Source organism: Delphinus delphis, chromosome 2, assembly GCF_949987515.2.
Source record: "Delphinus delphis chromosome 2, mDelDel1.2, whole genome shotgun sequence".
Taxonomy (NCBI): domain Eukaryota; kingdom Metazoa; phylum Chordata; class Mammalia; order Artiodactyla; family Delphinidae; genus Delphinus; species Delphinus delphis.
In genome coordinates, this window is record NC_082684.1 from 136,801,780 (window position 1) to 136,829,274 (window position 27,495).

The 27,495-nt window shown below is 50.9% G+C and overlaps 1 protein-coding gene across 3 annotated transcripts in view; it reads left to right on the plus strand.

The window, feature by feature from the left end:
* Positions 1–5,977: 5,977 nt before the first annotated feature.
* Positions 5,978–27,495, plus strand: part of MEGF11 (multiple EGF like domains 11) — a 235,069-nt gene continuing 213,551 nt past the window's right edge. For 2 of the 3 annotated variants that reach the window (XM_060005739.1, XM_060005738.1), the window contains exons 1-3: positions 5,981–6,078; positions 10,766–10,867; positions 14,908–15,008. In XM_060005739.1, coding sequence (XP_059861722.1) covers positions 5,981–6,078; positions 10,766–10,867; positions 14,908–15,008 — 301 coding nt within the window. Of the gene's footprint in view, positions 6,079–10,765; positions 10,868–14,907; positions 15,009–27,495 lie in introns of all 3 variants that reach the window. The other variant, XM_060005740.1, reaches the window with a different exon arrangement.

The following is a 27,495-nucleotide window of genomic DNA, read 5'->3' on the forward strand; positions in this document are numbered from 1 at the left end:
TTGGCTTTTTTGTTTTATTCAGGAAAAAACAGAGGAGTGTGTGTGTGTGTGTGTGTGTGTATGTGTGTGTGTGTGCGTGTATTCTATAAATAGAAGATAGAAATCTCTCTCTGTACACCCGCATGCCGGGAGGAATGTGAGACGTTTGCTTTATCAGTGCCTGTTTGGGGTTTGCTTCGTCTGCTTCCCGAGCCTGAATGCGCCTTTTCATGAGGCTCTCGGAACACCAGTCAGTCCCCCATTGCAGCTTGAGCTATTGAGTGGGCTTCAATGCCCGCCTTGTGCTGGTTCCTGGAACAGATATACCCCGGTGTTGGCGGGGTGGCCCAGGCAGGAGTCTTTGAATCGCTCTCAGGGTGTCACGGTGCCCACTGTATCCATCGCCAACAGATTGGTGTCTCTGCGGTGCAAGGTCAGTGCAGGGTGGAGTGCCCCATACGGTAAGACCTGCTCTCAGGACAGGTCTTTGGTGGCCTCTGTCAAGACAGACACAGGCAATCCTGTGGGTGATCCTGAGGTTCGGGACGGCTGAGAGGTCGGGGTGGGTGGTTGGCTGTAGAGTGAACAATTTGTGGAGTCGACAGAGATGGATTGAGCCCCCTCTCTGTACAGGCAATGGTCTGGGTTCTGGGGATGTCAATGAACACAATAGACCAAAACCCCTGCCCTCGAGAAGTGTGTTTTGCTGGTGTCGTACAAAGGGAAGGAAAATGATGGGCAGGATCTAAGGCCCAGAGGGAAGAGCTGAGGCCACATCCAGGTGGTTCATATAGGAGAGGAGCGCTTTCCAAAGTTAAAACAACCGTTCAGCAATGTAAGACAGGGATGACAAGTGCATGGCACCCGTGTGTCCCTCTCCCATCCAGTGCCCACGAGAGGCATTACTAATCAATCATGGCATGTTCCCCTCAGGAGAGCATTCCAAGCAGCCACTACCAATCGATCCCCAGCGTTGTGACTGGAAACCTCCCAGGACCCACAAAATAGTGCCTGGCCACTCCTGCTGCCAATGCAAAGTTGTTGAGAAGGAAGGGCTCCCTAGAGGAGACTGGGATGGACAGAGAGCAGGTTCCAGCCACACGGACCAGGCTCCAGTGTCCAAGATTTTTGGCACAGTCAGGAGGACTAGGCAGGTGGTGGAAGCGAAGCAGATGGGGGAGATTTTTGCACAGATGCACCATGAGGTCATCACGACTGATCCTGGGGCAGAGGCCATCTGTTTGTCTGTCTGCCCTCTGCCCCAGTTTTATGCATCTTGCTTCATGTGAGCAGCTGGTGTCTGGCCAGGTGTGTGTTGCCATCAGAGAGACAAGCTGGACTCTACAGGTGCTGGTGCTGGCGGGGCCCCCAGCAGAAGGCAGGACCTTCAGAGGATGCTGCCATCTGTAAGGTCTGCTCAGCCTGCAGGGCCGACCCAGGCCAGGACAGAAGGCCCAGGCTAGGAGGAGGGGTCCTTTGCTGTGATGTCAGTGTGTCTTTAATACCCAGTGGCAGAGTCCCTTTAACACCAGGTGCCAGGCCCAGAAGGCCCTCGGGTGTTAGCGTAAACAAATGGATACGAACTCTAAGGATGCAGGTTGGCAGGACCAGGACTTCCTCCAGACTTGACGTTGATGGAGAGGAGCAGAGTTTACCAGACCGGTATCCTGAAGAAGTCTGCTGCTACAGAGCTCCCTAGAAAGTTCTGTGGGAAAGACTGGGTGAAACAAACAGGTCTCTTTACTCTGGGTCTTCCCAGAGCCTAAGGTCTGCTCAGATACAGTGTGGATATTTAAGATGAGGCCGTAGCGTGCAGCATTTCCTGAACGTCGCCTCTCAGGGAAATCTTGGTCTGGGAGATTTTTTATCAGTATCTCCCGGGACTAGCGCTTCATAGAACAGAATTTTCGAAAACGCCTCCCAAAGTTTCCCATGTTGCCCGCTTCTGCTCCGCAGGGCACACCCTCCTAGGCCCTCCAGCACCACCTGCATGTTCCTGCCTCCAGTCGCTTGCTTATGCAGTACTTCCCCTGAATGCCGTGTATTTGCCCTCTCCCTTTGCGTATTCTGTGCGCCTTAAGTCCCACCCCTCCACCAAGTTTTCCATGGGCTTCCAGGGGGACGTAACCGCTTGCTGCTTTCATCTCCGCAAATGGGCTGCAGCTGACTCGTGTTCTTTCTTTGTGTCCTGGAAGCACAGCCCAGGGCTGGGCAGGTGGCGCTCCAGGAGTTTGATTAGTTCAGGCCCTGCCAGGTGTGCGGAGTGACTACACCTGTGGGCAGGTGTGAGCCTCACCTCCAGTTCAGCAGGTGTAAAGCAGCCATACCTCCAGTCAGGAAAGAAATTTCTCCACCTCTGGAATGTCACTCCCTTCCTCTGCTTCTTACTATGCAAGGAGCGTGGGTCAGAGGGGAGGGAACCGGCTGATCTACTTACATGCTCTCTTCCTCTGAAGTGAAACCAGGGCATTTTCTTATTTCATTATTATTATTATTTTATTTTTTTTCGGTACGCAGGCCTTTCACTGTTGTGGCCTCTCCCGTTGCGGAGCACAGGCTCCGGACCCGCAGGCTCAGCGGCCATGGCTCACGGGCGCAGCCGCTCTGCGGCATGTGGGATCTTCCCGGACCGGGGCACGAACCCGTGTCCCCTGCATCCGCAGGCGGACTCTCAACCACTGCGCCACCAGGGAAGCCCTATTTAATTATTAATGCCCCAAGTCAGATGGTGACTGCTGTGTTAACCTCTGTTACTCCGAATAGAGTCGGCCTAATAAGCACCGCGGCGGGATTGATTTTCCCTCAGTCATCTCAGAAGTATATGTCTTTGGGATCTGTCCTCAGAGAGAGAGAGCCCGGGAAGCCCCATTAAAGTTAATGACTATGAGTTGCCCCCAGGTGGGGACGGCTCCTTTCTGGCTGCTCTTCACTCTACCTCAGTGAAGTGTTGGAGACAAGTAGAAACACATTTTCTAAGATCAGTTCCCAAAAGGAACTGACTGGCAACAGACTAGGACTTGACCCCAGCCTCCAAGCATTTACGGACACATCGGAAAGATGAAGTCAATCTGCTGGGAAGGATGTCAGGGCAAGATGGGAGGTGATGAGCGCTGGACCAGCTGGCCGGGCTGGAAGCTACATGAGTGTAGTGTGCTGGCTTGCGGTAGGTGCCAAGCCCTGCAGCGGCGGGGGGAGCGGGGCTGGGGCCTGAGCTGGACCTGGCGTGGCAGGTGTCTGGATGTGCAGAGTTGAGGAAGAAGGGCATTGAGGGCAGGGGAGCCGTGTGAGCGAGGCTTGGTAGAGAGAAAGAGCAGGAGATGGGGCCAGCCTGACTGGGGAGGAGGGATGGGCGATAAGGTTGCATCTTTTAGACTGGCCGCTTCAAAGAAAAACTCTGAGGGCTGAGGGGGTCCTAGGGGAGTCACCTCTTCCACCCACAGGCCGACATCTTTCTCCCCCGACCACACCACCACAGAGGTGGACTTGGCCTCAGATGGCGAACTTTGTGAATGCTGGTGACAGGGCTGATCGAGGCTTGGGGGTGAGTCCTGGGGAGCATTCCCTGCTCGGCAGCCTTGACACACACACAGTAACGGAGGAGTGAGGCCTCAGACTGTGTAAATGCCACCTGGCTGGCGGTGTCCTGTGCTCCCGCATCCATTTCCACCTCCTGTATGCTTATCCACACACCTGTTACCCTCTCTGTGCCCTGGTGCCCAGGTATCTCACCGCCCAGTGGGAGTCAGCCAAACTGTTCTGTCCAGATCTGACTCAGAGAGAAAGGTTTTCACAAAGATTTCAGCAGATCTCCCAAATTATAGCCGCGATCCTAGTTACCTCCATCTGCCACCCCTCTTCCATCACAAGGATTAAAAGGGGCCAGAGGCACAGTCTCCTCTAGTCCAGGTGGCCTCACCCTTTGATATTCTAAGCTTCGTAAGTTTGAAGATGTGGCCAGGGGGTCCTCTCGGGAGAATGCTGGAGATTACAGGAGTGGCCAAAGTAACGAGACAGGGCCGTGGAGAGAATCAAGATGAGGCATTCTCTGCAGTTTGCGTTCAGACTTTATGCCTTTCAGCGCTGCTGTCCCTTCGTTTATTTCGTTACTTGATTTATTTGATGTCTGATCAGCCCAACCCTCACCTGGAAGAAGATGCCCATCCTCCAAACTCAATGCCATGTCTTGGGCAGGCTCTTGCCCCTCCCAAAGGTGAAGGTCTCGCCTTCTCTTTGAGGAGAATGTGTTGAAATGACCGGCAGCCCTAGCGCTGTGTAGGGTCCAGTGAGTGCGGCGCCCTCTGTCCAGGTGCTCGTGGGGCCTCCGAGGCCTGGGGGCCGGTGGGGTGAGCGTATGGGGGAGTTAGGAGCGGCTGTGGCTTGCAACTCCCAGACTGCAAATTGTGCAGAAGCACCAGAATTGCTTTTCTCTTTCTTAACCGATTTTCAGAATCCACTTAGCCAGATTATTTCCAGATCTCAGACAGAAAAACCTCATTAATCATCATTTGGACCCCCATGGTTACACAGAATTTGTGACAATTTGTTTATCTTTGAAGGAGCTGCTGAGAAAGAGTTTAACAAGGAAATTATTGGGGCTGGGAGGGGAGAGTTTAACCTTTCACAAAGGCAGGCGCTCCATTTAGCTTCCCTCGGAGTACAAATGGGGGCGTGTGCGACATCCATGTTACGCTTCCTTGTCTCCAAGAAGGTGCTTCTCGTCGGTAAACTCCAGGTCAATGGACTAGAAATCCTCAACCGTTTCAATCCTGGGGACCCCTTTCCAATGTCAAAAGAGTTTCTATACCATCCCTGCCCCCAGTTGTTAGAAGCTGCTTTTTTTTAATGTGGCTGATTGAGAATAAAAGGTCCTTTGAATTCAGTAAAGCTTTTAAGCAAATCACGATCGCATCTGTGAACACGGGAAATATAGTGCTATCTTTCTGAGTCATAGTGTTTGTTCAGTCTGTAGCTGATGTTTCAGCACACGTGAATTGCAGGGCCCCTGGGGGTGGCTCTGGGGCCCCCTGCACCCTCACCAGGTGGGAACCCTTGGGCAGTTCTCTAAGGCTGTAGGACCACGGAGTCCCGGACAGGACGGAGTCTCGGAGGTCATTTCAGCCGCTCCCACCTTAATGGTTCTCTGCCTCTATGAGGAGCCCTTGGTTGGGGAATCCTCAATTCAAGGACCAAGGGGCTTGGTAGCTGTGGAGGCCCACTTAACCCCTGACTCGGGCTGTCACTTCAGGGGCCAGGATCAGACTCTACAAGCTGATTCCTCAAAGCCCCTTACCAGGCTATCCAAGCCCTTCGCCCCCGGTTTGGTATGACGTGCAGAGAAGCATCACCCTGGGTGTCAGTGGCTGATAGCCCCTGGGAACAAGAAAAGCAAGGACCAGCCTTCTGGGTGGCTTGTTGGACCAGAGCTGCTAAGAAGGGTTTTCTCAGCTTACCTGTCCCCAGGGCCATACCAGACACCTTTTTTCTCTGTCTTCATTGAAGGAGGGAGTAGAGAGAGGAAGTGAATGGGCAAAGCACATTAAAGGTGAGGGAGAAGGGACAGGGGGAGGGTGTTGTCCTTAAGGTAGAAGATCAGGGGTTCTTGGTCCAAGGATGGGCTCAGGGGCCTGAGGGCACCCTGAAATCACAGCCAAGTATCGTGCGTGTGTGCATTTTGTGGGGGAGAAGGTCTGTAACTTTCATTAGATTCTCAAAGTCCATGAACCAAAAAAACTTTCAGAAGCTCTGGCCTAAAATTTCAGTGTTTCCCTGACTCAGCCTTCCCACTGCCCGGTTACTCAGAAGTGGTGAAGTGTTACGGTGTTAGTCAAAGCCTGCAAGTGTGAAATATCAGCTGCTCGTTACACGATGACGATGGGAAACTTCGCAGCTTAGCGAGCCCCTTCCGCCGCCTCACACGAGGAGTCATGGCCCCAAACAGATGCCTGGGAAGACGGTCTGATTAATGACGCTGCCTCCTCTGTTCTCCCGCGCAGGGCCCAGGATGGCGCTCTCGGTGGCAGGGCTCCTTGTCTGCTGCCTCCTGCAAACCGTCCTCTCCCTCAACCCCGAGGACCCCAACGTGTGCAGCCACTGGGAGAGGTAAGATGCGGTTCTTGGACAGCCAGGCACTCCCTCGGGGCCTCACCCTGGGCTTGGCACTGTTGGGACAAAAGCAGAGGCAGGAGGTACGGAAGCTGTCCACCAAGGGCCTGCAGTCCAGCTGGGGACACAGCACAGATGCTGAAAGGTGGGCCAAAGCTGTGTAGATTCTGTCTGAGACTCAGTGCTCTGGGGGTCAGGGTGGGGGCGTTGAGTGACAGGCGACGTGAATGATGCGGTCTGGTAGTTGACAGTATTCCTCCTTGCATTTGCACTTACAGCCATTTTACAGATGAGGAAGTAGAGGCCCAGAGAGGCTCAGTGCCCATCCCCAGACAGGCGGGGTGCAGTGAGAGACTGGGGTCCAGATGAGTTGTGCTCCAGTGCCACGATGCCTTCCTGGTCTCCCAGGACTGGCAATGATGCAGCAGCTCAGATGTGCAGGGCAGCCGGCAGCCTGCCCCGAGCAGGGTAGGTGAGGGGGCCCTGCTGCTTCTGATCTGGTGGGGTTAGAGAGGGCTGACAGGGGAAGGGCAGCTGCATTCTGGCTGCGGCACTAGGTCCAGGGGGAACAGGCCGGGGCTCTGCAGATGGCCTGACTTTGAAGCACAAGGTGAAAGTATCGATTTTGGTGAGCGGAAAGACAGTGACCAGAGACCCAATCAGGAAAAACCAAATTATACCCTGGAATTGATTGACCATGCTGACCAGGATGACTCTGTCACTTAGATGTTAATAAATCAAATAAATAAAATTAAGATGAGCGCCCGATGGGGGAAGCGGATGGTGGAGGAGGGCAGGTGAGTGGGGAGGGCCGTGCTCCATGCCTGTGAGGGTGAATGCCCCAGCCCCACGGCAGGGAAAGTCCCCTCACCCAGGGCCTGGCGGGACTGGCTGGGAGGCAGAGGGATGGTGCCCACACCAGCGTGGTCTCCAGTGACCGCGTGCTCCATGAGGGGTCCCGACAGAGTTGAGGCTGGAGCGGAAGGCAGCGTTGCCACCAGCGTGCTCCTTTTCGGTGAAGTGGGAAGAACACGAGATCAGTGATGAGACCTTGGTTCACACCAGTCTGGAGTTTTCCGTCTGTTAGCCCTGTGACTTTGGGGATGTCTCTGAACCACTCGGAGCCTACCTCTGCCTCTGTAAAGTGGGGAGAATCGTTACCCCTGCCTCACAGGCTTGTTGGATGATCGAGGCACCAGTTTCATGAAAGGGCTTTGCGGACCATGAAGCTCAATTATTGTCTTCCTTGTTGACAACTCCAGCTTTGCAGGAACAGTTATCACAGACTTTACTGCACATCAGGCACCCTGAAGTGCTGGTGAAAAGCAGATTCTCTTGGGTCCTCTCCGCAGAGACTCTGATTCCGTAGGTCTGGGGTAGAGCCTAGGCATATGCAGTTTTCATAAGCTTTCCACATGATTCTGTGGTGATCCAGGCCCCTTACCTCTTCTAGTTTTGGTGAATGTAAACCTTTATTTCCCAGTGGGTGAGGGAGAAAGCAGGTGACTCCCACATGAGTCTTTGGTTTGCAGACTTCAGTCTCAGCAATCCCCGTCTCATCCACCTTTCCCAGCTGGGACTCCGTTGCTTCGTGCCGAAGTCTGTGCTGTATCCCGGCTTCTGGAACGCCTCCTTCCTGTCTGCTCACCTCTGCCTTTCCCAGTGCCTCCAACCTCTCCTCCAGGAAGCCTTCCCTGATGGTAGGGCCCACCCTGACTTCCCTTTTCTCTGAGCGCCATTTGCACCAGTGGATCAGTTCAAACTTAAACCAAACTCACTAATTTTCTAAACCTGCCCGACATGAATACATTTGGAATGTGGAAATATTCTGATCCGAACCTGCACTGAGCCGGCGTTTCGGGCTGTTCGGGCTATCAACTGGAGTTACTGCTTTGATGGGAGGACAAGGAGAGATTCCAGCAGCTAAGAGGAGGTCTGGGGCTCCTCCTGCCCCTAGGGAGGAGGTCTTGTGTGATGCCCTGTGCCACCAGGCGCCTCCTCCTTCTTGGCTCTTCCAGCTGAGCTCCATTGCCATCTACACGCAGATGAGTCTAGTCTGTGTCGTTCCAGAAACACACCCTGGTCCCCGGAGACCGCTTAGGGAGAATTTCCCGGCTGGATTAGTGCTTCTGGATGGCTCCTCGTTAATTACGCCCCTCCACCATAAAACCCAGCAGAAGGACCTCCCCTGGCTAGCAAAGCCCAGCTTTACAAGATTAATCTGGCCCCTCGTTAGCATGTTGGCAAATGAGCGTGTTAAACCACCCAGCTATGAACCCAGGGGCACACGCTGCACCCGGGGACTTGGAGTTGGTTCAAGTTCTGGTTGCCTGACTCGCTGGGCTCAGGGCACCCCTGCAGAGCTGGATCTGTTCCCCATGACACCCTCCCCACCGTCTCTGTTGGGCTGTTGCCCTTTCTCTGAGCACCCACTGTCCCTGTCTGTGCTACAAGGGGTGCCTGATTCCCCCAGGTGCTTAACAAAGGCAGGGAGTCTGGTCTGTGTGTGGTCTTTCTCCCCATCCCGTATCATGGTCAGGGAGGAACTATCCCTCGGTGCCTGGCAAGGAGGTGTGTCACTGCCAGTCATATAATGATGATGGCCAGCATCTATTAGACACTGACAGTGTACCTGTTAAGCATTTTATGTGTATTATCTTGTGTTGAGCATTTTACCTGTGTTATCTTGCTTTACCTTCCCACCACTCTGAGAGACAGACGCTATCACTGCCATCCTAATCCTTGCAATAATGACATGAAGTCCCTGGTAATAGTTATCATAGGTTTACAGGTAAGGAAATGGAAGCTTATACCAGCTAAGTATTATATCTAAGGACAGGCTGCTAACAAGTGACAGGGTTCAAACTTGACCCAGAGCCCCTGTACTCTTAGCCTGCCTCTAAGTGAGAGACTCAGTAGAGATGCAGGAGCCCAGGGTCATAGATTTTCAGAGTTGGAAGGGGCTTTGGGACGCCAGGGGCGGGTGTCGAGCTCAGTTTCTCCAAGCCTGGAGATGAAATGGGTTCAGGCCATGTCTGCATAGACATGTGCCTCTGACGCACATCTCTGATGTGCCGGCTGGTAGAGGCTCAGCAAGGACCCTTCGCACATCCTCCGTGCTTCAGAGAAACAGAATTTCCCACCACCCTGAGTACATGTGCATTGCTGACTGCTCCTGGCTTCCTCTTTCTGAATTCTAGACCTTTGACATTTCTGGCAGCAGAGAGCCTGATAGAGACCCACTCGGGGGGCTGGCCTGCCCCAGCCCTCCTGCAAGTAAACCGACAGTTTTCTCAGGCAAAGCAGACGGGCTTTTATAGCCTGGACCTGGCCATCTGGACCAAGTGAGTGAGCCTTCTGGGGAAAAACACTGAATAATACCAACTGACATGAAAATTAATCCCTAAAATCTCAGCAGAGGTCCTCTCCCAGCCTGCATAGGAAGTGTGAGTCCTCACTTTACACCCTGGCCTGACTGCCTTTGCATACCTCTCCTGCCAGCACGGGCAGGTGGAAAGGCTTATTTTGATAAAGCTGGGAGCTGCTTCCCTGTGGCTTCTACCCCCTGGTCCAGGTTTACAGTTAACAGGCAGGTAACAAGATACCACTTCAATCAGGAGGTCCAGGGGCATGTCCTCGTTGCATCCCCAGCTATACTAGAGACATAATAAAGCAGAGGGTAATGGGTGACCTTGGGGAAGTCACTTAACGTCTCTGATGCTCAGTTCCCTCATCTGTAAAATGAGGATAACAGTGCCACCACCTACCTTATAAGATTGCGTGAGGGGACTTCCCTGGTGGCGCAGTGGTTAAGAATCCACCTGCCAATGCAGGGGACACGGGTTCGAGCCCTGGTCCAGGAAGATCCCACACGCCGCGGAGCAACTAAGCCCGCCCGCCGCAACTACTGAGCCTGCGCTCTAGAGCCCGTGAACCACAACTACTGAGCCCGCGAGCCACAACTACTGAAGCCAGGTTGCCTAGAGCCTGTGCTCCGCAACAAGAGAAGCCACCACGATGAGAAGCCTGCGCACTGCAACAAAGAGTAGCCCCTGCTCGCCACAACTAGAGAAAAGCCCACGTGCAGCAATGAAGATCAAACGCAGCCAAAAAATAATAATGAGAAATTAAAAAAAAAAAGATTGTGTGAGGATTAAGAGGGCTTAAAACATTTAACACAGGGCGTTCAAATATTAACAGTTATTGGTACCAGCTGTGTGGCCTGGACAAGCTGCCTCTAAGCCTTCATTTCTTCATCTGTAAAATGGGACCACTTATTTCATAGAGTTGCTGCAAAGATCAGCTTCTATGCATGTGCTCTGAAGACCATAACGATCTGAGCAAACATTAAGTATTTTAAAACATACTAGCTTTGGGCCTTCCAGAGCCACATAGAATAAATGGAAACCCTCCTTTATTCATTCTCTGTTAAATGAACAAATGAACCAGAACTTCGGAAAGCGAGCTGGGCCACAGGACAGTAAGGGGTGTGCCCTGGATCTAGCCTGGAGTCAGGGAGGTTTGAATGCGGAGAGTACCCAGGGCAGGAGGAGGAGAGTGGGGTTGGAGCCCCTGGACACTTGGCTGTGGGGCCTGGCTGCCCTGGGGAGGGAGACCCCATCCTGAATATCAGCTCTGCCTCCCAAGGGCTGACCACAGCTTCCATCTCCTGTCTGGTTCTCAGCTATGCCGTGACCGTCCAGGAATCGTACGCACACCCCTTTGATCAGATCTACTACACGCGATGCACAGACATCCTCAACTGGTTCAAGTGTACCAGGCATCGGTGAGTACCTCTCTCAGATGGTGAGTGGGGGGAAAGAGGCAGGCCCTCAGGCTCACCTTCCTGCCCCCCTAGCAGATGGAGTCAGTGCACCGCCTGCATCCCCTTGGTACCCACCCTTGGTACTCACGGGAGAGGCTCTGCTGAGGGCTTCTTTATAGTCAGAGCGGCTTATGGGCAGGGCAGGCTAGAAGTGCTAGAGAATTACTGCCCTTGGAGGGCATCCCTCACCCAATGACAGATGGGGAGTTAGTGGAAGAATACGCCAGCTTCCTTACCCTTAGGGTAAGAAGTTCCTTACCCAGCTCTGAGGCGTGTTCTGCACATATCTGTGGTCCCCAGTGGGATGGAACCTCAGTCACCCACAGCGGGAAGCTGCTCAAAAGTATACCCTGAAATGGCTGCCTTTACTTTCCTGTCTCATTTTACTACACCCCTCCCAGTGCTTCTTAGGATCATCTCCCAGATAAGCTACTTGCTTTTGAATCCTTGCCTCAGGGTCTGCTTCTGGGGGAGATCCAACCTCAGAGGGCCCCCGTCAGAGCACATGTAGCCCCGTGCAGCGTACCCGGCTTGGAGAACAGGGTGCAGGCTATAGACCAGCACCTCTTGGCGCCTTGGCCAGGCTGCCCATGGGAAGCACTCCATCTGAACGACTGCACGTGGGAATTCTGCCTCCTTGTCTGCAGTCCTCCTGGAAATCATGCCATGCCCTCATGGCACCAGAGAGACAGGAGAGGGAGGAAGAGAAAACATGTTTTCTTGGATGACCCTGCGCAAGTCACTCTATTTTGGGACTCCCTGTATACTCATCAAACGTGTAATGATCCTCGCCCTACCTACCTGCAGGGTCAGGGATGTGCAAATACTGTGAAAAGAGCAGGGGAAAGTGGGGAAAAGTGAGGTATTAGATACAGGCAAGGTAGCTTTGTTATTTGAGGGGTGAAAATTCAGCAGATGAAGGGTCAGTGAGGGAGTGAGAGAGAGGCTACCTGGTAGGCCCGTTGCGTAGTTTCTGAGCCTCTGTGATGTTTCCAGATATTTTTGCTTCCTCTTTGTGGGCCTGGTCACTCTTCGAGGTTATGCAGGAATCATGGTGGACAGAAATGTGGATGGGGAAACTTGCTCTATGCTGGAAGGCCAAAGTCCTGGTTTTCTTTGCGGGTTTTGCTAGTAACTTGTTGTGAAACACTGAGCATAGATGTAATAGCTGCTTTAAAATCCTTGTCTGCCAATTCCAACATCTGGGTCATCTCAGGGTTGGTCTTCCTTGACTGCTTCTTACAGAGGTACAATCTTCTAGTTTCTTTAATGTGTCTGGTAATTTTGAATTGTATTCCGGGCGTTATGAACAGCAGAGACTGTAGAGACTGAATTCTCTTGTGTTCCTCCAGATTTTTTGTTGTTGTTGTTCGCTTGTTTGTTTAAGCAGCCAATTAACTTGGTTAAACTCAGTTTTCCAAACTCTGAAAGTTCATATTTTCAGCCTTTGCTGGACTGCTTGGAACCTGCCCTGTACACGTGTAATTCAGGGGGCAGAAGTTTGGGCAGAGATTGTACAAAGAATATGGGGCTTCCTCCTTGTGGCTCTCTCCTTTCTAGGGTTTCTCCTGTCACTTTCTAGTTGCTGGGTCTACCCTCAGCTTGTCCTGTGGTTCTTCAGACCAGTAAGGCCGTGTGTCCTCTATCTGAATTTTAGCCATCTGGAATATTATTGACTGGGGCCTGCCCTTGGGCTCACCTTTCCTGGTGTCATTCCCTTCTTCGAAGTGTCTACTTCCCTCCAGCATCTGCCTTTGTTCTCTCTCTAGTGCTTTTCAGGTAGTTGTCTTTTATATTTCACCCAGATTGCAGAGTTGTTTGCAGGAGGGTTGATCTGATAGGAATGACTCAGCCATTACTGCATCCCCTTAACCTCCCCTAGTTGACCAAGTGAGTTAGCTGCCTGTGGCCCTGGTCAAAGGCAGAGGCAGAAAGAAAAGTCCTGCTCCCTCCATGACTGTCAGGCCCTGTGCCGGAGCCAAGTTTGCTCTGAGGAGTGGCTTTGCTGGGTACTCGGAGGCTGGCGCTGCCGTCCGTCACCACTGGGGAAGGGTAAGTGAGTGGCTGCTTATTAAAACAGGCTGCATTCCTGGAACATGAAGTATTTTGCTGACTTACTGAGTGGCTCTGCAGCTTTCCTGGTGACCCAGCGTGAGCACGCTGACAGCAGCACCATCAGCCTCCTTCAGTGTGGAATGGCTTGTTGGAACGCAGCATCCTTCTGATGGCAGCCTGGTCCCTGGCCCCTTCCCTCTCCTTCCAGAGGAAAGGAGCCAGCAAGGATGGGAAGGTAGAAGCAGTGGGGGACATCTTTCTCTAGGGAGGCTTTAACGATTCTGAGACCACTTCTCCACTGGAAGCGCTTGGGGATGACTTTGTTTGGTGGGAGGCATGGATTGAGTGACTTCTTAGTCAACCCTGAGTCATTCTTTATCTCGGAGGCTTATACAACTGAAATTGCCGGGAGCTGCCTTCCTGTACCGGGGAAGTAGCTTCACTTAGAGGCTGGCTTACTTACCTTCCCTTATGGATTTTTGACAAAGTAGAATGACCTTAGTTTGTGACATTCCCAAATATCACAGATTTCCCTGGAGTCCTGCACTGTCATTTGTCATAAAGCGAGGGCTGTAAGCACTGGTAGGGCTGGCCCAGCCTGTGCTGTAGGACTCCCTGCCCAAGTTGGGCTGACCCTCCATGGAAAGCAGGCTATAGGCATCTCCAGTGACTGGACCTCGTGGCTCTGCCCCCCAACGAGGGGTCCACAGGGCAGGCTCCTCTGGGGTGCTGGTGGGGAAGTGAAAGAGCTCTGGCTTCAAGGCCCGAGGACTTGGGTTGAGTCCAAGTTACACCTTGACCTTGGGAAGTTACTTGCTGTCTCTGGTCTTCAATGGCCACTTCAAATCCCCTCCATTTTGACCTTATGTGTGAGGAAGGGGCTTTGCCTGTCAGTACCCAATTCTGACTCCCTCCTTAGGACTCTGTCCTCACACCATTCATTCCCTTGTCCTACTGCTTCATGATGGCCATCCCATTAGCCCAGAAAGCCACCCCTTGGGAACTGGCACAGGGCAGTAGGTTAAGCCCAGTGGCTTTGAAATTAGAGTGACTTGCGTTTGAATTCTGCCTCTGAAACTTATTAGCTGTGTGACCTCGAACAAGTGATTTAACTTCCCAGTTTTCTCATCCAGAAAACAAAGGGGGAGAGTACATAAAACAAAATAAGAATAAAAACTCTAAGAAAGAAATAAAGGGGGCGTAATAATGCTACCTGCCTCAGATAGGGACTGAGTGATTTTGCCTATAAATCTCTGTGGCACAGGACCACGTCTCAACACTCAGGTCAGCATAAGAACTGGAACCCAGGTCTCTGACTCCCCGTCCAGAGCTTCTGCTCTCTGGATATTAGCTTCTTCCTCTGCAGAGCTGGTTCTGAGCCTTCCCAAGACGGCATGCGAAGCTCTTTCCCAGGGGGTGTTATTTTTGGTGGGAGGGAGATTAATCTACTGTCTGGGACCTAGTCAGACTCAGAGGGTCCTTTTGCTGACTTGGCTTCAGTTCTCCAACTGGGTAGACCAGTCCCCACAGGGCCATGAGCAATCATGGTTGGGGTGGTGGCAGTTGGCATAGAAACTCTCAGGGCCCAATTCCTATCAAGGTCACCCCATGGGCTGCTGCAGCCCTGGGTCTGGAGGTTTTCAGAAGTCCCCAGTTACTGTCCAGAAAGTATTTTCTGCAGCCCTTCTAAGTATCGCTCTGAAGGGATTGGAGAGAAGTCAGCAGGTGTAGCAAATGCTACCGCCCTGTCAGCGATACATTCTGCATCGCAATGGCCCAGATCCCACCATCGATTTTTCTTTATTGTGTTCCATCATATTCGAAGCCGCCATGCATTTTAAAGCAATGATTGAATGGCATCCTTGATATAGTTTAACACGAATATCATTCTAACAGGAGTGATTGATTTTCAATACTTTCAAGTGGCTTTCTTTTCTGTGCCGTAGGATCAGTTATAAGACAGCGTATCGGCGTGGGCTCCGGACCATGTACCGGCGGAGGTCCCAGTGCTGTCCTGGCTACTACGAAAGCGGAGACTTCTGCATACGTATGGGGGGGCTGCAGTGGGGAGGGGAGGGAAGGGGAACAAGGGAAAGGGAGGTAGGCCTGTTATCCAGGCCCTGGGCAGCAGGCCTCAGCTGACCTGAGGGCTCCAGAAATCATTGCCTGCTGCCGGTTCTGAGGGGATAATGGGTCTGGTGCAAACGCATTAGCACAGATTTGTCTATCAGATTAACCTCCTAAGAGGGTGCACGTTAGCACATCAGTTCTAGGCTTTGATGGTGTCAGGAGAGAAGTGGATTCTTCTGGAGTGGGTGCTCTGAGGAGCAATGGGGAAGAAGTGCTGAGCGCCTGGCGCAGAGCTGAGGTGCTCAAGAAGGAAGAGGTGAATAAATAAATGGATGCATGGATAGATGGGTGGATGGATGGATGGATGGATGGATGGAAGGATGGAAGAGAGGAAGCAGGGAAGGTGGGATCATTGGATAGCAAGATCGTAGCACCTAGAAGGAGGATGGCAAGAGTAAGCTCACAAGGAACTGGTTCCAGTAAATGAGAGGATTTCCAAAAAGGACTGGGAGACACTGAAGAAAAGGTGGGTGCATAAAAGATTCATGTCATCTCTTCCCCTGTTTGTCTACAGAAAACTGAAGCCTTAGTGCCCCCAGGGAGATAAGGGCTAAGTTTCTGGCAGCCACAGGCCCTCTGGGTGGAGGGCATTGTCATGCAGTAGGAGACACCCAGGAGCCTGCAGATCTGGGTTCTGGCCCCATCTTCCCAGGCATGTTACTTTGGGCAAGTCACTCAACCTCTCTGGGAGGATGATTGTAGGGCCCTGTTGTCAGAGTCTAGAGGACTCTTTCCCACTCACCATTGAACAGTAGACGGGGCCAGTGTGAAGCTTTCCATTGGGCATTAGGGGTTCCCTCAACTGCAGGAGAGTGTCAGAGTAGCTAGGAGCCCCCGTTTAATGACTGAGAGGAGAATCCAGCCCCAGAGCTTCTGCCCCTTCCTGTGGAGGCAGATTTGGAGAGTGAATCTCCTTTTTAGTATTCTCCTTGCCATTCGGGAGGGTAGAGCAAGCTAGCACCAGAGAGAGAATTTGGGCAGAGCGGGCATATCGACGTTGGGAATGAAATGACAGTTTTCCCCTACTGACGTTACATCTCCCCTAATGCTAAAGAAACTCGATTCTAATTGCATTACAGGAATAAATGAAAAGTGCTCTCGAGAATAAGTGCAATAGTGATGGTTTCACAGGAAAGATACAAAGATACTCACCCAAAGCAAACCCCAAAAGGCTGTTTCCCAGGAGCAGGGCAGAAGACTGGGCTGGAACAAGGCCGTGGCTGACACTTCACCTGGAATGGGGTTACTGGGGGGCCCAGGTGTAGAAGTGAGATCAGATTGAAGGCTTTACTGCTGCTGCTCTGTCTGCTCGAAGCAGAGTGAAAGTCAGGTGTGGGGTGGGACACGGTATCTATAAAGCCTGAGCAGGATGGTTGTGAGTGGCCCTTTGGAGCTCAGGGCGCAGCGATGGACTCAGGGAAATGACAAAGGGATTTTGGACGTCAGCGTGGGGCTCCAGGAATGGATGAGCGCATCCCCTTTCTAATTTCTATTCGTGGATGTTGGTGAAGCTCTTGGAAAATGAAGAGCAGAGCAGAAGCAGAGTGTCCTGATTGTACAGGCTCAGTCTTGCTGGCCGGGAAAGGTCACTTATAACCTCCCACATACTCCTTCTATGACGGCCAGGGACTGCCTGCCGAACTGGTGTCACAGACCTGTCCACCTCCAGGGAGCCAAGCTAGAAAAGCCACTTTCAGGTCTGAAGGCTTTTCCTAGGAGGGCACAGGAGAGTTTCAGCAGCGAGATGGGGCGTTGTGGCCTGCTGGTTGCTGGCAGTAATGGCACTGAAGGGCAAGGCCTGGGTTTGCAGCTCAGCTCTGCCAGTCCCAGCATCTTCCTCTTTACCCTCCTCGTCATCGCCTTCAGGGTACACACCCCATGCCAGGCACCATTCTGATCACTTTACATACATTAACACATCAACTTCTCACAACAGCCCTCTGGGGTAGGTACCCTCATTTCTCCCATTTTACAGATGGGGAAACTGAGTCGCAGAGCAACTTAAGTAACTTGACCAAGATCACAGAACTAGAAAGTGATACTATTGGGATTTGAACCTAGGCTCTGCGGCTCCAGAGTCTGCTCTGAACCACCCTGGACGGGCTACTTCTCTCTTCATGAACCAAGATGTCACCTCTCAGAACGTCAGTTTCCATTCATGCAAAGTAGGAATAGTAACACCTACACCACCAGGCACAGCACAGGGTAGGGGCTTAATAAATGTCACCTCCCTGCTTCATGGCTTTGGGTCTTAACATCTTTTCAGCCTTGGCTTTTCTTTTAATTTCTCAGGGCTCCACGGACCCTCTCCATGGGAAAATGTGCACTACATAGAAAAACCTACACGTACACACAGTTCTTTGCACACAATTTCAGTGGGTTCATGGATCCCTTGAAACCCTTAAGGGTCCTCCAACCCATGGTGAAGAGCTTCTGCCATATGCCCATGTTTATCCACTCCACTTATATTTGTTGCTTCCTATTATGCAAATGCTGGGGAACGTAGATGCAAAAGAGAGATGGTTCCTGCCTCGGGGAGCCTGCTACCTGGTGGGAGGAGGTGGTCTGGTTCACAGATACGTGCAACAGGGTGTTGTCGGTGCTTTGACAGGCAACTCTATAAAGTAGGGTGTATAAAGGACTAAAGAGGAGGGGCTGACTTTTAGCCACGCCCTCTTGCTGAGTGTTAAGAAATCCGCTACAGACAGAAGAGGAAGCCCTTGAAGGGTGTTTCAACCCAGTATTTATTAACTGCCTTCTCATTCTGCTTTGCAAGCATGTTAACTGATGGGGCCTGATCAAGGGAAATGGGTAGGGACTAGTCAGAGTCTAGGTGGTCATGGGAGTGAAGAAAGAGGTTCATGAAGCAAGTGGACCCTAGGGTGAGGTTACAAGAATAAACTTCTAGGGAAGAGCTTCCCTGGTGGCGCAGTGGTTGAGAGTCCACCTGCCGATGCAGGGGACACGGGTTCGTGCCCCGGTCCGGGAAGATCCCACATGCCACGGAGCGGCTGGGCCCGTGAGCCATGGCCGCTGAGCCTGCGCGTCCGGAGCCTGTGCTCCACAACGGGAGAGGCCACAACAGTGAGAGGCCCGCGTACCGCAAAAAAAAAAAAAAAAAAAAAAAAAAAAAACTTCTAGGGAAGAGTACAAAAATGATCGCAAACACGTATTGTCTTGACCGAGAACTGCAGAATTTCACAGCCGGAAGGAAACTCAGATCATTTAATTCAACCTTATCACAGTACAGGTGAGACACTGACGTCCAGAGTGAGGAAGGGGCTTCTCCCAGGTTCCCAAAGCACAACAGTGGCAGGGCTAGGACTTGAATCTGGGGCCACACACTCGGTCTAGATTCTTTGATGCCTCCAACTGTCTCTACTTCAAATTCATTTCTACATCTTCCTGGGTACCAGCTCGGTGCTAGGGCACTGTAAGTCATGTGCTGATTGACACTGAGGGGATGCAGTGCAGAGAGGGATGTCAGTGGAGGTGATTTTAGGAAGAAAGGGGAACATGGAATAGGATCAGGAAGTTACAGGGTAAAGAGTTACAGAGCATCACAGCCTAGGTGGCTTAAACAGCAGGAGTTTATTGTCTCCCCGTTCTGGAGGTTAGAAGTCCACAATCAGGGTGTCAGCAGGGTTGGTTCCTTCTGAGGGACCATATGGGAGGGAAGATCTTTTCCAAGCCCCTCTCCTAGCTTCTGGTAGTTCCTTGGCTTGTGGCCCCATAGCTCTCTTCTTCACATGGCTTTCTCCCTGTGAATGTCTGTCTCTAAATTTCCCCTTTTATAAGGACACTAGTCATATTGGATTAGGGCCCAGCCTGATGACCCCATTTTAACTTGGTTACCTCTGTGAGACCCCCATCTCCAAATAAGGTCTCATTCTGTGTTGCCGGGAGTTAGGACTTCAGTGTACGTATTTTAGGGGGACACAATTCAACCCGTAACAGGTGAGTGTCAGCCGTTACCAGGACTCTGTCCTGCTTATTGTGATGGGAGGAAAGGGAGAGGGAACCAGCCAGTCCCCCACGAGCTTTGTTGTCTCTCTACGAGACAGGGGAGACCCCAGGGTCTGGGAACTTGTGAGAGGGAGAAATGGTAGTGAGAGGGTGAAGGATGGTGCCCAGGGTGCTAGGAGCACTCGTGAGCTGCTGCCCTGTAGCCCCTGAACCTCCATTCCTCCCTCTCCACCCCTTGGAGGCCAGAAACCTCCAAGTTCACAAGAACCTGGTGAGAACCCATTTGATGCCAGAGTCCTCAGGACCCTGTACAAGAGCGTCACCTGTGCTCTGAGAAGGGACAGGGGGACATTGACCTCCCTCCAAAACCACCTTCCTGGAGACTGTTTCTTGGCAGGTGCTAGGAGGACGCTTGCCTGGGAGTGAAAACCTTGGTTGACTCTGCCACCAGTTTGCTGTGCAATCTTGGGCAAGTCCCTTTGCCTCTCTGGACCCACTGTGGCATAGGATGGCTCATCCCTGTGCATGGAAGGAGGAAAGATGAAACAATGAGTGAGAGTGTCCTGGAAAGCGTAAAGCTTGGTACAGATGCAGGGTGGCCTATTTTTCCTCCTCTTTGTACCATTTCCTCTGACCCAGAACTGCCGCCCTCATCCCAGAGCCCTTGGCAGCCCTTCTAGAACCATCTGCACCAGAGCTGCCCGTCCCCTCCCATTATCTACAGAGACAGCTGAGTCCTGGCCGCTCTTGGTTGCCCAAGCATCAAACGTTTCCTGAAGATCAGTGGGTACAACACATTTCCTTCTTTCTCTTTTCTTGCGACATAGGGCGGTGAGCATTTCGGGAAGCTCTGTTCTTTGAAAATATTGGCCCATGTCAGACTGGATGAGCTGGGTTATGCTGCGGTGATAAACAACACCCAAATCCCAGTGGCTTAAAACAATAAGATTTTATTTCTTGTTCATATTACTTGTCCATTGTGGGCCAGCCGGGGTCTGCTTTTTGTCAGTGTCACCCCAGGACCCAGGCTGATGGAGCAGTGTTGCTGGTTGGCTGGGCAGGGAGTAGAGGGCTCTGGCGGGTGTTGAAGGCAGAGGGCCAGAGATATTTAGTGAGTGGGATTAATGTTTATCACAGGTGCCATAGATGCCACAGTAATTACAATGCACCGTTCATGCAAATACGTTATTGAACACCTGATAACCTAATCTCAGAATCACCTGGAAGACTTGTTACCGTGCAGACTCCTGGGCCCCAGGCTCCGAGTCTCAAATTCAGAAGGTTTCGGGTGGAGCTGGGGAATTTGAATTTCTAACAGGTTCCCAGGTGATGCTGGTGCTACTGGAATGGGACCCACACTTTGAAAACCACTGGTCTTCGTTATGCTAAGTCATGGCTGCTGTGCTGACCTCAGCTTCCCGTCAATTGCAAAGAGCCCAGCGGGTTCTTCACAGGTGCATCCCCTTGGTATTCAGGGCTTCTCCTGATGGGTAACAGGAAGAGAGCACGTCTCAGAGTAGTCAGCAAGGAGGGGGAATTTCTCTACACAACCTCCCTGTCTCTTATTTCCCCTTGGTCAGAGTCTTCCCCCGTGGAGCAGTAACTCCCCCCCGACTTCCAGACCATGTAGTCTAGCCCTTTCAGTGGCTGCTGGGAATGCCGGAGCCCACCCGGGGGCCATGTGGTTTTCATCCAAATCCAGAAGCTGAGGGATTAGCCAGAAACTCCAGGTATGTGGCTGCTGGGCCGAGCTGTGGCCCGGGAGAGTGCTCAGCGTACTTGGGTACCTAGTTGGGTTGTCCGTCCGTGTGATGGTGGCTGAGGGGCAGGGAGCCACAGCAGAAGATCTGGGAGATTGGCTGCACCACAGGAACCTGAGGGGTGCGTAACTCCAGTAAGTGCCTCACGCCATTTTGGGATTTAGGTGCCCCTGCTTTACTGTTGCAGTTGTTTTGTACAGTGACTGTCATCTAAATGGAAATGTAACTCACGTTGACTGGTTTCTTTGCTCCCACCTCTTGCCTCTCACTTCTCCCTTCTTGGTTTGGCTTCATTGTTCTTGAAGGGTCTTTTTTTTTTTTGCGGTACGCGGGCCTCTCCCGTTGCGGAGCACAGGCTCCGGACGCGCAGGCTCAGCGGCCATGGCTCACGGGCCCAGCAGCTCCGCGGCATGTGGGATCTTCCCGGACCGGGGCACGAACCCGTGTCCCCTGCATCGGCAGGCGGACTCTCAACCACTGCGCCACCAGGGAAGCCCGAAGGGTCTTTTTTTAGTGGCTCTTTCCAGAAGGGTCTATGAAGTGATCAACTCTTAAATGCTTTACTTGTCTGAAGATGCCTTTATTTTGCTCTCATGCTTGGTTGGTGGTTTAGCTGCTGATGGAATTCGAGGTTTTCAGTCATTCTCCTTCAGCAGTTTGAGAATGTTTTTCCGTTGTGTTCTGGACTTTGTCATTGCAGTGCTCTGCGGTTTCCCTAGGATGTGTCTGGGTGTGGGGTTATTTTTATTCATACTGTTGGCTCCCCAGAGGTATACATCTTCTTCAAGCTAAGGATTCATCTCCTTTATCAGTTCTGGAAAATTCTCAGGCATATCTCTTCAAATATCTCCTTTCCTTCATTCTCCCAGTTCTCTCCTATTGGAGTGCCAAACTGTTGGGCTCTCTCACTGCTGCCTCCTCTATCTCTCCTAAGCTCTAATTTTTCATCTCTTTATCTCTCCAGGCCATATCTTGGACATTTTCCTCATATCCATTTGTTTCAAATCCTTTTGCTCTGCTAATTAACCTGTCTTTTGAGGTCTTAATTCCAATGATGACATGTTTCATTTCTAGTTCTCTTGTTTCTTTTTCAAATCTGCATGTTTCTTTCCCATGGTGTCCTATTCTTTCATTATGTATTCTAATCCTTCTTTTATTGCTTTAATTATTTTAAACATATTCCTTTTGTAGTCTCTTCAGATAATTCTATCCTGAGCAATTAGTTCTGTTGGATCAAGTTCTGGAGTATCAGTTCTCCTGTTTTTGGAGACAGCTGATTCTCCCTGACCATGGATTGTTTCTTCATACAGGTTGTAATTTTTTTTTCTCTTCTTTTTTCTTTTGCTATGAACTCTTAGCCTTTTTGCCCCTCCGCCATGTCCCAGGTTGTGCAAGAGCCCCACACATTAGTTTTGCATTTTCTTATTAAGCACTCTGATGTTTTTCACTGGCTCTTGACCAGTTTTTGCATTGATAAGTTGGTTTGAGATTCCACGATGTGTGCGGTGAAGGCTTAGGGGTTTTCCCTTTACAAAAAAATTGATGTGAAATTCACATAACATAATATAAACCATTTAGAAATATTCAATTCAACGGCATTTAGTGCATTCACAATGTTGTGCAACCACCAGCTCTTTCTAGTTCTAAGACATTTTCGTCACCCCTAAAGGAAACCCCGTATCCATTAAGCAGTCACTCCCTATTCCCCGCTCCTGTTTTTTGTTTCCTGTGGGAGACATTTTTCCTCATCCAGAATCCCTGTTTATTCTTAGGCTGGTTAGGCAGCATCTTCAGGCATCCCCTCCATGGAGCTGGCAAGTCCCAAGGCCCAGTCTGCCCGTGTGGGTGTTAACCCCCAGGCTCCCAGCCTGGGCTGAAGACTAGGGGTAGCAGCTAGCCAGGGCTGACGTTCCCTGGGCTACCTTAGCTTCAGCACCTGACCTTCTGCGACTGCTATAAACTACCCGCACCTTTTTCTCACACTTAGGGATTTACCTTTCTCTTATTAGAGTTCAGGTGTGTCTTTTTAAAACTATTTTAATTTTGCTTGGGAGGCATTTTTGTAGCAGGGGTGCCTACATTAGCACTTTTTACCTTGTCACTGGAACTGCCCCTGGTGTATAGCGAGTGGTGGAGTGGGGAGACTTATAACCAGACCCTCTGACATTTAATTCAGTGCTCTCTTGGACTGACTGCTAACTTCCAACAACATAATAAAACAATAGTGTAACTTCTGGTGGTTTACCCAGCATTTCCCATACAGTGTATCACTTGGTCTTCACAGGCTGGAGAAGAGAGTATTACTGTTACCACACTGTACAGCAGAGGAAACTGCAGCTGGGTGAGGCTAAGTGATGCGTCCACCTGGACAGGTGCAGCCCAGGAATTGAGATCAACTTGCAATCCTGTACTTTCCCCCCCTTCAGTGGATTTTCTCTTGGCAGGAGAGACCTGTGGCCAGGAGAGGAAAGGGGGGGGTGAAATAAGAGGGGAGGTGGAGAGGTTTATAGGGAGAGGAAGGAACTGAGGGCAAACCGGTTTGATTTTGAAATTTTGCTAAGGTGAGTCTGATAGGTGCCAGGATCAGGGTAGTGAGTCCTAGGGATTGCTGCGTGTGTGTGTGTGCGTGCGCATGCGTGTGCACATGTGTACACAGAGCTGTGGGTCCTGTCTGAAACACGTAGCTGCTAGGAAAAGTAATTCTCTGCTGACCCTCTAAGAGGCTCCCTAGGGAAGCCTGCCAGCTGCCGTCACCAGAAACAGTGCTGATGCCACTCCCTTGGGTCACCAACTCCTGGCACTGAGCTTTGCTACCTAGAACAACATTCATCCTTCCATTTGTCCAGCTATCTATCAACATTTATTAGATACCTGTGCCTTGAAGGCACTACGGAATCCTGGGAATAGAGAGACGAATAAGAAGCATGTGGTCTAGTGGGAAAAATGGGTTTATATATATGTATGTGTGTATATATACATATAGTAGACGTATATATATAATACTATCTTTAACTTTTAAAAGATTTCAGCACAGTATAATAAGCACCCTTCAAATAAGCAGGCAAGGACACAGAGGGTGTGTCCAGGCTGGTGGTGGGGAAGGAATAGTTGCCTAGCTGCCCCGGCAGGTCCTCGCAGAGTAGCCAAAGCTGGTGCAGCCACCACCATCTCGTCGCCCGTCTGTGGGCTTAGGGCACTGATTTAGGATGCCCAGAGCGGCTGATTCACGCTGACCAAACATATAAAATACTGACACTTAACGCTGCGACTAATAAATTCACGTACAGTGAGAAAGAAGGACCAAAGACTTGCTCTTGTTCACTTGTGAGTACTTTTCAGGCCCTCAATAAATAATTGTTGAATGAGTAAATTCATGGTCCAGGCACCCCCAAGGCCCAGTGGGTTCTGTGGACACCCCTCCTATTAGCACCTGTTTTGGATTCCTTGTGTTTCACTCCAGGGCACCACCTGGCAGTGTGGGAAGTTTGGGAGCCACGTGGCAGTTGGTTCCATGTGCTCTGAGCTCACAGCCCCTGGGTCCCCTCTGTCACTCTGTTCCACTGGTTGTGATGCTGCCTGTCCCTCTCTCCCACTCAGAAGTGAGTTCCTGAAGCAGAGGAATCCTGTCTTCTACATGGGGTATACCCAGGGCCTGGTACTTATTGCTGAATGATCATTGAACAAGTGAGAGACTGAATGAATGAAATAGACTTGTACCGCAAATACTGAGAGACGTCTTAGGGAGAAGCAACCAGTTCTGTCTGGGGAATCCAAGGCCAGGGGGATCAAAGAAGACTCTTCGGAGGAAGTCAGTTTTGAGCTGAGCCTGAGAGATGAGTAGGAACTTGGCCGGAGGACAAGAGATGGGCAACCGTTAAGAGCCTGAGTTTTGAAGCCCACTCCTTCTGTGCGACGCTGAGACTGTTATTTCACCTCTCTCTCCCTTGGTTTTCTCATCTGTAAAATAAGCTAGGGCTGTGTTAAGTACCTACCTCTTTGGGCTGCCATGAGGATTAAATGAGTTACCGCAAAGAAAGCATTTAGGCCAGAGCCCAGCACAGAATAAGAGCTCGGTACATGTTAGCTGCTGCTGTTCATATTATTTTTGTGAGGGAGGGCATTCTCTGGCAGAGGGGACAGGCTGAGCAAAGATGGAAGAGCAGACAGGATCAGGACACTTCCAGCAGGAGCACAGGTGAAAACGTGGCGGGAGAAGGGGCTGGGCCGGACTGGACCCTCAGCACCACACTGAGGAGACTGGACAATTTCATGAGGTCATTGAAGGGTTAAAGCAGTCAGTGACATGCTCACGGTGGTGTCAGGAAGCCACTGCTCTGGGGGCAGTAGCGTGGAGGACCATGGAGGGGCTGAAAGACAAGTTAGGAGGTATGTGCAGGGGTGGGTGAGCCGTGGCCGTGCCCCTTGACTTTGGTCTGGCCTAGCCCCGAGCTTCCCTGCTAGCAGTGCCCCCCGCCCCCTGCAGCAAGTGTGGACAGGGATTTTTGTGCTGACACAGCTGGGGAAAGATGTAGGTGCTGCTTCTTCATTACCAGCTGCAGCTGTAACTAAACCTCTGCTATCCGGACTGGGCGGCCTCTGAGGGGAAGCCTTTATTAGTGTCAGAGCAGTTGGGCATTTATTTAAGTCCCCTTCCTGGTGTCCTGGGTCGAGTAAAGCCTGTGAAATAGCAAACCTGTCCCCAGCCTAACTCCCCACTTCTCTATGGAAACTGCTTAAAGGCTCCCACTTCCCATCTTCTGAATTCCCTCAATGTCTACAGAATACCACCTCCAACTTCTGGTCCTTGTTGGGAGTTTGCTGCTTCTCTGATGTTCTCACTGTGCTCTAAACCCCACGTGGCCTGGCCCCAGCTAACTCTGACCCCTTTCCTCCTGCGCTCTCCCTCCCATGCCGGCCTCCTTGCTCTTTCTGCCTGTGCCTCGTGTTCCCGCCTCAGCATGCAAGAAGCCCTGTTTGCTGTTCCCTCTGCCCATATGCTCTTCCCCCACACACCATGTAGCTCACTCCCTATTTCACTTAGTATCTTCTCACGTTATCAGAGTCTTTCCTGACCACCCTGTCTAAAATAGCAATCCCCTCTCTGACATCTTTGTTTGCCTTTATCTTGTTTTGTTTTGTTTTTTTTATTGCAATATAGTTGACTTACAATGTTGTGTTAGTTTCAGGTGTACAGCAAAATGATTCAGTTATACATACATACATATATATATATCTGGTTTTTTCAGAATCTTTTTTCCTTATAGGTTATTACAAAATATTGAGTATAGTTCCCTGTGCTATACAGTAGGTCCTTGTTGGTTATCTATTTTATTATTAGTGTGTATCTGTTAATCCCAAACTCCTAATTTATCCCTCCTTCCCCCTTTCCCCTTTGGGAACCATGTGTTTCTTTCCTATGTCTGTGGATCTGTTTCTGTTTTGTATATAAGTTCATTTGTATCATTTTTTTTCAGATTCCACATTTAAGCAATATCATATGATATTTGTTTGACTTCACTTAGTCTGATAATCTCTAGGTCCATCCATGTTGCTGCAAATGGCATTATTTTATTCTTTTCTATGGCTGCGTAATATTCCATTGTATATATGTACCACATCTTCTTTATCCATTCATCTGTCGATGGACATACAGGTTGCTTCCATGTCTTGGCTACTGTAAATAGTGCTGCTATGAGATTGGGGTGCATGTACCTTTTCTTTTTTTTTTAAATAAATTTATTTATATTTTATTTATTTATTTTTGGCTGCATTGGGTCTTCATTGCTGCGCAGGGGCTTTCTCTAGTTGTGCTGAGTGGGGGCTACTCTTCGTTGCAGTGTCTGTGCTTCTCATTGTGGTGGCTTCTCTTGCTGTGCAGCACGGGCTCTAGGTGCATGGGCTTCAGTAGTTGTGGCATGTGGGCTCAATAGTTGTGGCTTGCAGGCTCTAGAATGCAGGCTCAGGCTCAGTAGTTGTGGCACATGGGCTTAGTTGCTGCGTGGCATGTGGGATCTTCCCAGACCAGGGCTCAAACCCATGTCCCCTGCATTGGCAGGCAGATTCGTAACTACTGCACCATGAGAGAAGTCCCTGTATCTTCTCGAGTTAGGGTTTTCTCCACCTATTCTGTTTTTTAATTAGCATTGTCACTACCTGGCATAGAGACATAAGATATATATTTTTTATTTTCTGTCTCCCTAACTAGAACATATGCTCAGTAGGAACAAGGGACTTTGATTTGCTCCTAGATGAGAGCTCTACTCCTAGTACAGCACCTGGCATATAGTAGGTGTTCAGTAAGTGATAAATGAATGAACAAACAGATGAACTGTAAGCTTTTAAGGGCAGGAGCAACCTTTTTTTTTTTTTTTTTTTTTTTTTTTGTGGTACGCGCGCCTCTCACTGTTGCGGCCTCTCCCATTGTGGAGCACAGGCTCCGGACGCGCAGGTTCAGCGGCCATGGCTCACGGGTCCAGCCGCTCCGCGGCATGTGGGATCTTCCCAGACCGGGGCACGAACCCGTGTCCCCTGCATCGGCAGGCGGACTCTCAACCACTGCGCCACCAGGGAAGCCCAGGAGCAACCTTTTAAAAACATGTCACTGTATGGTCTACAATGGCTTATATTGTGCCAGGCACATAGTAGGGACTCAGAAAATACTGAGTGATCAGGTACTTC